Source organism: Phalaenopsis equestris, unplaced genomic scaffold, assembly GCF_001263595.1.
Source record: "Phalaenopsis equestris unplaced genomic scaffold, ASM126359v1 Scaffold000511, whole genome shotgun sequence".
In the NCBI taxonomy this organism is placed as follows: Eukaryota; Viridiplantae; Streptophyta; class Magnoliopsida; order Asparagales; family Orchidaceae; genus Phalaenopsis; species Phalaenopsis equestris.
Window position 1 is genome coordinate 1,912,305 of NW_018164951.1, and position 13,486 is coordinate 1,925,790.

The following is a 13,486-nucleotide window of genomic DNA, read 5'->3' on the forward strand; positions in this document are numbered from 1 at the left end:
TATATATATATACATATTCTTATTTTAATTCAAAAAAGGAATGTATAATGAGGAAATATTAATAATTTACTACTCAAGTTTCTAAATGCTCTTGAAAACAAATTAAAGGTATATATGTTTTTCTTGTTTTGATAATTAGGAAACTTTAAATGATCTTATACAAATATACATTGCTTAATTTCTTTTTAATGTGAAGTACAAAATAGCATTAACTAAATTAAATTAAATTCCAATTATAAATTTTAACATTATAATCAATCTAATAAATTTTATTTGTTGTTTTTTTTTTTTAATTTCAGAATGTATTCAAATGGGAATAATAATAATATTATTACCAATTATAAAGTTTTTTTTCCTATAAATATATGTATAGTTTTAAGAAATGGTGTTAATGAATAATTTAGAGCCAAAAATTTCATGATTTTCATTTTTCATCAAGAGAGAAACTTTCAAAAGTGAATCGATACGTCTTCAAACTTGAGAAACATATGTGAGTTCATTTACGAACATTAAGATAATTTGTGTGACAATCTATGAATTGTAAGATCCGATTAAAATCTTACTTAAATATTTATTTACTATAATATTTTCAGTAAGTGTTAGTGAAATTTGAATGTCATTTTTTTAAAATTGAATTATGAAAGAATTTGCATTTTAAATTTTTGATTGTGGTTTGTAAAAGTTTCTCTACCTACACTCGATGTGAAAAAAGATTTATTGATATTATAGTGGGATCCTAGTCCGTGGGTTTGGCTGGGAATGGAGTAGGCCGGTTTTTTGGAGTTTGACTGAACTACGTAAAAAATTCTCTTGCGTACTTTATGTTTTATGCACTTTTAATATTTATAAACTCTTCTTAAAATATAATTCATTTAAAATAATATTCTTGAAATTTGATATTAAAAATTTAATACATTAATGCACTCCCCCAAACCCCCTCTTGGTGTGTCATAACCTTCAGCCTTTCTATGAGGAACTTTAACTTTGAACATAGTCATTTCTTCTAAATAAAGTGAATTACAAGAGATGAAGTTAACGAGATTTTTGAGAAATTTTAGAAAAGCCTCTTGTCAATAAAATTACCTCTTCCATATACATGCCTAAGATTTTAATGGAAGAGAATCTTGAACTAGAGGCAAACCCATGTAATAGTCTTAACCTGATTTTGAAGGATGCGAAGAAAAAAAAAAGATTATTAAATGGCTAGATGCAAATATCATATGTCTCATATTTCGTAGTACTTGGGTAAGCTCAATTCACTATGTGGGAAAAAAAGGAGGCAAAACTAAGATTAAAAATGATCAGAATGAAGTATTACTCGCGATGAGTGTTACTAGATGGAGATTATGTATGGACTATAGGAAATTGAACAAAACTACTAGGAATGATCATTTTACTGTGCCTTTTTTTTGTATAGTCATGCTGGACACTCATATTTTTGTTTCCAATATGATTAATCAAGATATCATCACAGCTTTATACCACCAGATGATCAGGAAAAAAAATAAAATTTGCTTGTTCTTATGATTGTAATTTGAGGGGCATTAAGGTGTTCAATAATAATTTATCTATGTTTGGCACTTAATTTGATACATATCTCGAACATCTAGCCAAAATTTTTTGAAGGTGTCAATAGGCTAATCTTGTGTTGAACTATGAAATGTTTCAATTCGTAGTCAGTAAAGGCATAGTATTAGAGCATAAATTGTCTGAGAGAGGGATGGAGTTAGATAAGGTGAATGCATAGGTTATAAAAAAAGTTGTACACACCCATATCAGTTAAACAAATTTGGTGTTTCCTTTTATTTCAATAAAGATAACCTCATAACCATTGAATTTTTAATACGAAAATTAATAATTACATTCGTGATTTTTATGTATGTTTAAGAATATCCATTTGAAGGGATCTAGTAATTTTATTATAGGAGTTGTTAGGCAAAAAAAAAAAAATAATATTTTTCATGCGATGTAGTATGTCAGTAGAACGCGTAAAGAGTGGCATGTAAGCTACATAACCATTGAAACAGAGATACTAGCAATTATATTTGCATTTGATAAATTTAGATTATACTCGATTGTCACCAGAGTTAAAGTTTACACAAATTGTTCAACTATCAAATATCTGATAACTAAGAAGGATGTTGATTCTCATTTAATCTGATGGATACTTCTTTTACAAGAGTTTGATATTGAGATTATATATAAAAGGGGTATAAGGAATTAAAAAATTGATCAATTATTGCGATTCGAGCAGGAAAATTGTGTGGATGTGTTCGATGAAATTAATAAGAATTTTTTTAATGAATAACTTCTTTTGATCACTAAACAAAGTACTCTGTGATATGCATACATCAAAACATTCATTTTTGATGGAATCGCTCCTTATGATTTTAAGAAGTTATTTTTTTCTTCTGATGCTTGATTCTATTTTGGGTTGAACCTTACATTTTTAGGAGAAGTAAGAATCAAATCATTAGAAGATGTGGGCCTATGAAATAAGTAGCAAACAACATTAGAATTAGCCGCCATTCAAATTTTGGAGGGCATTTTACAGATTTTTGAACTGCTTTTAAGATCTTACAATCAGAATTGTATTGACTTACTCTCTTTAAGGATGTTAATGAAAATATTAAAAATATGATAAATGTAAGCAAGTAGATAACATTGCTAAGAGGCACGAAGTGCACTTGACTTGAATTATATTTTGGAATTCTCTTTTTTTTTTTTGTAAGGGTATAGTCTTTATAAAACTTTTTACACCATCGCTAGAAAATTATTATATTTTGACTATAATAGATTACGTCTCAAAATGGTTTGAGACAGTGGATCTATCTAAGAGTCATTCCTAAGATGTTAATTTTTTTTTTTACGAACTATATGTTTAGTAGATTAGGAACACCTAAAGTAATTATTGGGGATAGAGAGAGTCTCTTCTGCAATAAAAGAATTGACACATTAATTGCTAAGTATGAGATTAAATATATAATTTTGACTCCATGTCATTTTCAAACTAGTGATTTAGCAGAAGTGACAAATAGAGAAATCAAGAGGAATTTAAAAAAAAAAATTTATTAACCTAATAAAACATATCAATCCCTTAGGATGGATGAAGCATTGTGGGCCTATAAAACTACTTTTAGGTCTCTCATAGGTATGCAGTATGCTACCATATAGGTTGGTATTTGAAAAAGCGTACCACTTACATTTAGAATTAAAACAAAATCCATATTGGGAAGTTAATTAGTTCAATTATATTCTCAAGGATTCATCAAATAAATTGTTCTTATTGCTCAGATTATTTCATGTTGCTTGATATAGCCTGTGTTAACCTCTATTTTACAGTTTGAGTCTTATTTTCTTACATTTTTACATACTTTTAGAGTTTAGAAAAGTTAGTACAAGTAATAAGGTATGAGCACAAATTTCTGATGCATTTGACGCATTGAGCTGCTTGCTCGGGTCACATATTGTAAATTTAGATCATGTATTCATTTTTTAGACTTAAGTTTGATCATGTATAATTGGAGCACAACTATCATTTTGCATTTATGGGATATGTTGTTGACCCGGTGGGAACCCGACCTATTTTTTTATTTATTGAGAGTTTTCCTTATTACACTTGTACGTTTTCACTATTTCTTATGTTTGTGATTTGTCTGGATTAACACAATATATAGGCTCTTTAGCTTAATTTTTTTTCTAAAAAAGTTCAAACTTAAGATATTTATTATAATAAAATGTAGCAATAAAATTTCTAAGATTTTGAACTTAGCACATAGTGTTTACTTTTATTTTTAAATTTAAAAAATTAACACTACATCCTCGAGGTAGTCTTAAAATGATCTTAAATGCAAGGACATATCCTTTTGCTTGTTAATATGGCCTTCATGCTTATGATGTCATAGATAATTGCACACATATTGCATGTCATAAGAAAATTACTCTTGCTTTCCAATCCGGCTTATCTAGCATATATTTTACATGCATAGATGGCTGTCTAATAAAATATATGGTGTTAAAGGCTTCCCGACCTATATGGGATTATAAGCCTCGAGTGGGGTTGAATAACTTTGTTGTTAGGTCATTTGTTTTTGTTTTTTTTTTTATTTACGTGTAGAACTTTTTCCCATACCCATAGCAGTTATAATCTCTATTTTGTCTTCTTGGTCCAGTTAGAGTCATAGGAGCTTAGACGTTTCTTTCTTCCAATTTTAGGTTTACAGAATCACTTCAGAGTTCAGATGATGCAACACATGTAGGGCTGTGAATTTAGCTCGAAGATTGTTAACCACTTGGAGATTAATTCGAATTTTAACTCGAATCAAGATCAGATAAAAAAAAATAGACAAGCTACGGGCCAAAATTTTAGACCAAATTTTTTTTTAGCCAATTTTAAGTAGAACCCAACTTGGCTCGAAATCAGACCATTTACAGTCCTAGTGATGTTATGGATGTAAATTTAGTTAATAAAGATCAAAATGTGTTAATCGCTCAAATTTTGGCTGAAAAGAAATAAATGAGCTGAGCTACAAGGCAAAGTTTTCGATTGAATTTTTTTAACCGATTTTGAGTAGACCCCAGCTCGGCTCGTAATCGGATCATTAACAGCCCTAAACACATGGGTTGTTATTGAATCAATTCCCAGCAATGTTGGCTCAACTACCATAAAGGCTTAGTGAATCTAAGGTCCCAATATTCTGGGAGGATGAGTCCATGGAGCTTGACCAGGCTATCTCAACATGTCTGATTTTTTTTTTTTTTTTTTTGACTAATTGTTAATCTACTCCTTTTGGGCATATTTGTTTCTCATGTCAAGTATCTATGGGCACTTTCTTTCCGTAGACCCTCTCAGCTATGTAGCAACTACTACCATGTTAAGGGGATTCATCCTTTGTTTTGTGATCTAGTTTCACCCTTATTATGGAGGTTTCCCATACAGGAACTGTCAAAAATCTCATTTGTTACCTATATCTTTAATAATTATTTTTTTTTTTCTTTGGTGTAATGTCCTAATAATTAAATCATCAATGAGTTAATTTATAAAATTTCCTCTTTGAAAAATGGCTACGTATTTGCTAGAGTTTCTGTCATTCTTCTGAGATAACATTCCATGCATATAAAGCTAAGCAAATATATCCCACGCACTCCATTGAACCAGTCAATTTGTTTATATAAAAAGCAAGCATTTTTTTACAAAAGAAACCCTATGAAGGCATGAATTCAAAACGGTAAGATCGAAATACTCATTCTCCGGAACAAACTCAATGCCGCACTGCCACGCATAACATTTCAGTGGTAATACTGCCATCTTAAAATGAGTTTCATCCTCTCCGATACTTCCCCTTAGATATATTTCTTCATATTTTGGGCCCAGAATTTGGCTGACTTTTTCACTTTATCTCCCACATTTTGGATTGCAATGCACTACATATAATTCATCTCATTTCTCTGTCAAAACCCAAACTTTAATCAAAATCCTCAACGCCAATCATGTAAGTCCCTTCAAACATTCTAAGTCGCTGGAAAATATGCGAGATTTCTTTTTTTTTTTTTTTTTTTTTTTTTTTTTTTGTAAATTAGCATATTTCTTAAGAAAAAAACATTGTAAAATTAATCATCAAGAAAATGGATGCTCTTATTGCAGGAGTACTCCTCCGAAAAGGTTGTATCCAATGGATCCCCCCAAGAAACAACAACGATCTGACGAGGGCCCGTCGTCTATGACATCTCCTCCAAAAAAGTTGTATCCAATGGACCCCCCCAAATCTAGAGAGAAACTGAAACGACCTGACGAGGGCCCGTCGTCTATGATTACTCCTCCGAAAAGGTTGTATACAATGGACCCCCCCAAATCCAGAGAGAAACTAAAACGACCTGACAAGGTCCCGTTGTCTATGATTCCATCAACGGAGGAAATGCAAGGGGTACCTATGCCGGAATTTTCAAAGTATGAAGGAGTGAAGCCTCTGCAAAGTGGCAAATGGGGTGCTCAAGTCTTTGTTGATGACCATTGTATATTACTCGGAACATTCAAGTCCGAAATTGCCGCGGCACGTGCTCATGATAGCGCGGCCATGAAATTTCTCAAGGATGACTTCATTCGCAACTTTCTTTTGACGGACATCACTATTCATGAACCCCTTTTTCAAAACCACTTCAGCGATGAAGCCATCCTCGAGATGATTTTGGACGGCTCCTACGAACCCAGGTTCATTGACTTTGTTCGCAATATTCTTCGGCCTAATTACTCCGTCGATAGTGGTTCAATAGCATTGCCTTCCGCCTCGAATGTCTTCGATGGAGCCTTTGTTAGAGAAATGTTTCATAAACAGCTGACTTCGAGCGAGGTCGGGGAGCAAAAAATGTTGATGTTACCTATCAATCAAGTTATTCGATTCTTTCAAGATGTGGTCGTTGACAAAGTCGAAATATCGCTCGAGTTTCAAGATAAGATGAATCGGTCATGGGTGTTTCGATGTGATTACTTGCACGATATTCAGAGTCATGTATTCACTACGGGTTGGAACAAATTTGTTAATGAGATGAAGCTTCGTGCTAATGACATTGTGGTCTTCTATCGATGCTTGGATTATAAAAAATGTTTTGGAAAATCTTTTGATATGATTGACATCATTCGTGATTTCAAAAGCAACGGCAGCATCATGGTTGATGAGTCAAGGGAGAAGCCTACTGAATTTGACGAAAAGGAGGGGAAATCAAAGGAGATGGTGGAAGTGAAAGAGACTGAAGAGCAGCCAAAGTTTAAGCTTTTTGGAAGTTGGATTTAGTTGAACAGATGAAGGGAATAAAGGCAGGATTGATAGGTCTTTGTCTAATGCATAACAATGAGATGTATACATGGATTGAGGGGTATATATATATATATATATATATATATATATACATACACACATTGCCAACTTATCAAGTATCTGTTAGTAAGTTATTCCTCTTTGATGAATTCTGATTTTATTTATTTATTTATATGTTTAGACAAAGGTATGTTTTATTTGAATAAAGCTAAGAAATTGCTTAATAATGTAAGTAGAGCTCCGTATTAATGTTTATCATGGTGCGTGCAGAGTCAAACAACATAGTTATGAGAAGTATTATTATATTTTATATTTTTTTGTGGCTCAAATATTTTTCACAATCATTTATTTATTCTGCAGATGCGAGCGATAGTCATGAGATGTAATGTATTTTTTTTTTTCAAATATTGTTCAAAAATATTTATTTATTCTGAACATTAATTTTGTGCTATTGTAAAGTGATTTGGCTAAGATTTATTTGATCTTACTGTATGCGAAATCCACAGTTTCACCCATGAATGGGATGCTGCGTTTGTAAGATTGTAAGTTTTAGCTAAATGCAGAAGAATTGGGTGCTACCTACGTAAATTTCCGTAATTTTAAATTATTTAATAATTTTCTAATATTCTCCGTAACCAACTCACCGCCGCACTGCCACGCACCACATTGAATTGGTAATACAGCTATTTTTAATTGAGTTTCTTTCTCATTAATATTTCCACTTTGATATTTCTTCATTCTTCGTGCCCCTAATTTGGCTGGCTTTCCTCTTTATCTCCCACCTTATGGATTGCCATGCACAAATTATTATCCCCATCATTTCTCCGTCAAAACCCAAACTTCAATCAAAAGACTAAACGCCAATAATGTAAGTCCCTGCTAACATTGTAACTCACGAAGACAATCCGTTGCTTTAAAATATGCATATAAAATGTTTTTTTTCTCCTTTTTAATTGGATATTTCTTGAGAAACATTCTTTGTAAAACTAAAAATCAAGAAAATGGACGTTCTTTGTGCAGTTCTCCTAGGGAAAAGGAGTTCTTCCCAATGAAGACCTCCAAATCGGCACAGGAACCACAACAATCTGGCGAGGCTGCGTCGTCTATGATTCCATCAACACAAGCAGAGCAAGGGGTACGTATGGCTCAACAAAATGAGGGCCCGTCGCATTTGATTTCATCTTCACAGGCAAGGCAACAGGAATTTGCACCACCATCGACATGGTTCCATGGTGTATTTCCTCTGCAAAATGGTCTTTGGGGTGCTCAAATCAATTTCATTCCGTTGTGAACGTTCAAGTCCGAAATAGCCACAGCACGAGCTTATGATAGTGCATGTCTCATGCTCTTCGACAATAATTTCTTTCGTAACTTGTTGTTGACGAATGTCACTATTCATGAGACACTTTTTCAGAGCACATACCCCAGTGAAGTCATCATTAATATGATTAGAGATGGTTCCTACGAACCCAATTATATCTATTTTCTTTGTCATAATTGCCCTAACTTCCACTATTGTGACTCTGTAGTAATGCCTACTACCTTGGACGTCAAAAAAGGGTTCATTTCTAAGGATATGCTTCGTAAAGAGTTGGTTTTGATTGACGTTCAGAATCAGAATTTATTTATTTTACCTCATGAAGCTATGTATTGCTTTAAGTCATTGAACTCCTACATAGGCGCACTATGGATAGAATTTAAAGACAAGACGAACCAGTCATGGACGTTTAAATTATATTTCGTGCATACTCCTCGGCTTTATATGTTCGGTGAGGGTTGGAACAAATTTTTTAATGAGATGGAGCTTTGTGTTAATGATATTGTCCTATTCTATCAATACAAGGACCAACAAAATTTTCCTCATAGATTTTTTAATATGATTGATGTCATCCGGGGTGTCAGAAGTCCCTGGAGGCAGCTGCGGCATTGAGCCTCATTCATGTGGAAGATTGAATGTTATCTAGCAGTGATTATTCCTCTTAAAAAATTTTGAAATTTTTCTAAAATCTTGATTAGTACCCAGCAGTAAAAATTTTTATGATGCGTGCAAAGTTCGGACACAATAGTTATAGGCTGCTTCTTTTCTTCAAACGTTGATTATTCATAAACATTTTGGGGCTGCAAATTATTTGTTTTTATTGTTAAGTGATTTGGTTAAGATTTCTTTCTCCTATATTTTGACTCATGTTGCCATGTTTATAAGAGAATGCATAAAATCATTATTACTTTGGCCCTCCATCCATCATGATTATTGTAATGTTACTTGATAATTTTATTTTCCTTCAAATCAAACACAATAGTAAGAACTTTTTCATTATTTTATATCAAACCAAACACTCCCAAATATTCCAAATACATTGCATTTCTTTAATGATATATTTCTTTTTTAACAAGCCAAACGGGGCTAAGTTTTTAATTCGATAATCTTTCTATCGCATATTTATAGTCTACTTCCATGTTAATAATTTCGGGTAAACAGTACTAAGAAAATCGGCATCACTAGTTTGCCTCGGACACTTGGACAATAAATCAAACGTTAAATCCTATTATTCTTTTGTTCTTTTTGTTTGGCAAATGTTTTCATTTCACTCCAAGCTCCATCTGAGGATATTTCTATGAATACACAATGTAGTCTGTCTTGTCTTTTTTGCGAGTGGACAAAGCCTTTGGCTTACAACTTTTAAACCTCAACGGAGAACAACAATTTTGAATGAATTATTTGTTGTTAATGAGTTTTGAATGTTAGAAAAATAAATATAAAATTTTAGATGTTGGATATGTGAATTGATATGTTTCCAGTGGTTTGTATGTCAATGTCCTTTGATTTTTAATATTAAGGGGGAAAAAAATTATATGAATACAATTTTAACATATATAAATTTACAAACATATATTTTATATACATCTAAGAAGGTGATTAATTCAAATAACATATTTAACATTTATTTGCAAATAACTAAAATTATAAAATATAACTATTAATATAAGAGAAAAGTAAGCACCAAATAAACTAGATTATGTTAAAATTAAAGTAGATATATAATATACATAAATCCAATATAAATCTTGAGAAAACCAATAGAGCAATGAAATAAAGGAGTGGTGTGGGACTTCAGCTCTTTCTCAACGCTTCAAGTTAATTTTCAAGCCTCAAGTTCTCCCCCCCATGAGAGGGGTGGGGCGTTATTTATAATGTTTTGGGAGCAATTAATGTTGAAATATGAACTAGTTTATTGCGATCGTCTAAAGAGATTTTTTCGATCAGACAAAGTTTGATGAACATTTGAGTGTCTCAATGATATCAGAATTGAGTGACATTGAGCTGGTTGGATTCTTCTTCCTAAGACACTCTATTCAATTATGAACTTGTCAGATTTGACATCTGTTTGACTTTCCAAATGCATTCAAAAGACTTCCAAACATGGTTTGATGGTTTTATCAAAGCTTGATTTGGTTCAGATTAAAACAGTGTTGGTACAATTTGGTTCGTCTTTTCAAATCGATCGGTTTGACAATAAATTTGTTGAAATCAAACTTTTGGATGATTCTTTATCAGAGTTTGAATATTTCTTACTCAAAAGAATACCTCGAGCTAAGTGTCATGCTTTGATATTCATGTCGGACGATGGGAATATATTGATGGTGTATCAATTGCTTCTCCATTTTTGGGTGATTTCCTTTTCGACATCCGAAAATATCAAAATTGAAATTACTTTATATTTTATTATCACATTGTGTGTGTTTGTGTGTGTGTCTCTCTCTCTCTCTCTCTCTCTCTCTATATATATATATAGTCATTTAATGTATTATATATAGATATTTTTAACGCCAGCCTCTGTTGTCTGAGATATGCTTAGCTCGGTGGAACTGGTTCTTTTGTTTGTGTATGCATGAGGTTTGAAACCCCTTACAAGCAAGCCAAAAAAAAATTATTTGGTAGGCTGGCTCGACCCACGTTGTGGGAATGACAAGATTTGGGAATGCCAACGATATAATCTTACCAGCCTCCGATAGTGCTCCATGTGGGAGATCGAACCTCCAATATGGAGTGCAGCCCTTCTATCTCCTTTCTTTGTCTGGTTTTGCTGATTTGTGTGTCTTCCTCTGGTACTCAAGGCCCATGCTCAGGTTTCTCAGCCCAGACTTCCTCAACCCACAAGAGCTTATGCCCCTTCTTATGCTCTATCGTGAACATATCACCGATTTTATGCTTGGCAAAAACCTCAAAAATCAGTTGGATTTGCTGGGGAGCTTACGTGTCAAACACATACCACTTAATTGGTCGCACAGACAATCGCTTGCCCTATGCTCGAAGTTTCTGCGAATGTGTGCATCCTCAGCAGAGGTTTGGGACAATTATTTCTGTAAATTAAATTAGAAATTGTTAGATTAATATAAATACACAATTATAATTGTTGTGGTTGTGGTTTACCTTAAACTCCCAAAAACACATATCCCCAACTGCCTTTGTGATCTCCCTCCAGAATAAGTATGGGTGTTCGTACTTGCCGTGAATTATATCTCTGATGGAATGAATCGCCTGTGTGGAGAGACTAAATTTGAAAATAACATATGATTAATTTTTCTATTAAACTAAGAAAAAATTAAGCTGTAATATCAATATTAGATTAAAACTTATGTGTTACTCATTGCCCGAAGTTGTTGATGGATGCACATGCTGCTTGAACTAGACAATGAATCAATAACAATTTATGCCGACAATGTTGGCGGTGTCGTAGTCATGGCTGGTAGCTGTGGTGGTGTCATTACCATGACTAGCGGTGGCGGTGGTGCCATGGTCGTGATTGGTAGCGGTGGTGACGTCGTGGCTAATGGCGGTAGTAGTGTGGTGGTTGTGACTGGTAGAGGTGATGGTGTTGTAGCTGGGATGAGTGGTGGTGTCAATGTTTCGGGACGATTACATACAGGGCACCCAAAACATTGCTATTTACAAATCAAACACCCTCTTTCATCCCTTTTTCATATTCTCACTCAAATATCAATGGTCATGATAAAACCTCAGCCCATAGTTTCTATTTTCATTCCTAACTCTTTCCCGAGGCTTATTCATAAGGATTTCAAAGGTGAAAATCATACACCGATTTAATTCCTTCCGTAAATGTCTAGTAAGAGCATCCATAACTAAAGCAAAAATATATGGGCTTAATTCCAATCCCTAATGTAATCCAACAATAAAAGAAAATTCCTAATCAATTTTTTGAAAATATTTGAAAATAAAAATAAAGTAAATGAAGGAGAGTTACCTTCCATAATAGTTCCAGATATGAGAGTTGTGGGAGGGGAAAAAATATGATTTTCTAGTTATTGTAAGGCATGATCCCATCGTTTTGTTCCGAGCTAGCTTCTATGAACTATATCGCCAGGATTCGACAATGAAGGCGATGGTTTTGGATAAATTAGAGAGGGGGTCGAGGAACATGTGAGGTTTTCAGTGAGAGAAGAGAGGTTTGAGGGGAGGAGAGGGCTTCGGCTAGAGAGCAGCGGGGGGAGAAGGGATTAGGGCAGAAGGGGGAGGGCCGTGATTTTGGCGGTATAATTGATTATTTCCGACGACTTATAATCCGTTGGTTATTAATACTTTCATCGACGACAATTTTTGTCGCTTATTATAAAAGCGCGTCAGTTAATACCCCCGCCAGATGGCAGTTCAAAGATAACCTGCAACATATGATTTTCAGTTAATATACATTCATAACCGACGAGTTACGGCGTCAGTAATTAAAAAAAAAACATCAAAAAAAATAATGTTGTTAATAAGCGACAAAAAATTTATAGTTATGCCGTTGGAAATTATCAAAACATAAATTGTCGCTCGATAGTTGGTAATTTACATTATTATTGAAGGATAACACTGCCGCTTATTAAAACAATCCGTCGGCTAAAACTCTGCAAAATGACAGGTTCAAAGATAACTGACACAATGCGGTCATCGGTTAATACTTGCTTTAACCAACAGACTAAGGTGTCAATAATAATTAAATATGTCCAAAAGAACTTTACTGTTAATAAGCGACAACATTTTTTGTTGCATGTTAAGTCGTTGCAAATAACCCAGATTATAAACCATAGCTACACTGTCAGAAAATGAAATATGTTGGTGGTGTTATTGACGGGTTTACTTTTCGGTCTCTCTGTATACTACCCGATTGTGTTATTTCCGTGTTTTCGTGGTGTTATACATGTTGTTCCTGCATTTTTGGTTGTGGTTTCACGGTTGTTTCTTCTATTTTGGTGGTGTTTTTAAACGTTTTACTTACATATTGTCTGGAGTTGTTCTCCAAGTGGTGATGCTATTCTTTGTTGAGACTGAAACTCTATACGTTGGACAAAAGACTATTGGGTCTACTTTCTCCTTGTTTTTTGCATTTTCTTCTTCATAGGATTTATGACTTTATTTTTGTTTTTTGTTTTTTTTTTTGTTATACATGTATCTTTTTTTGGAGACTTTTGTATGATCCTCAAATTCTTTTCTTTTGTACAGCTCTTTTTGACATTATAAAATATTTCCTATGGGCTTCTTTTAAAACATATATATCTATGCATACATGCATACATACATATAACATATATATACATACATATAATATATATATACATACATATAATATATATATATACATACATATACATACATACATATACATACATACATA

The 13,486-nt window shown here is 33.3% G+C and overlaps 1 protein-coding gene across 1 annotated transcript; it reads left to right on the top strand.

The window, feature by feature from the left end:
* Positions 1-5,225: 5,225 nt before the first annotated feature.
* Positions 5,226-6,864, top strand: LOC110028457 (AP2/ERF and B3 domain-containing transcription factor At1g50680-like). Its single transcript, XM_020730312.1, has 2 exons — positions 5,226-5,295; positions 5,645-6,864. Exon 2 carries the CDS (start codon positions 5,673-5,675, stop codon positions 6,786-6,788), a length of 1,116 nt encoding a protein of 371 aa, XP_020585971.1. The 5' UTR covers positions 5,226-5,295; positions 5,645-5,672; the 3' UTR covers positions 6,789-6,864.
* Positions 6,865-13,486: the final 6,622 nt, after the last annotated feature.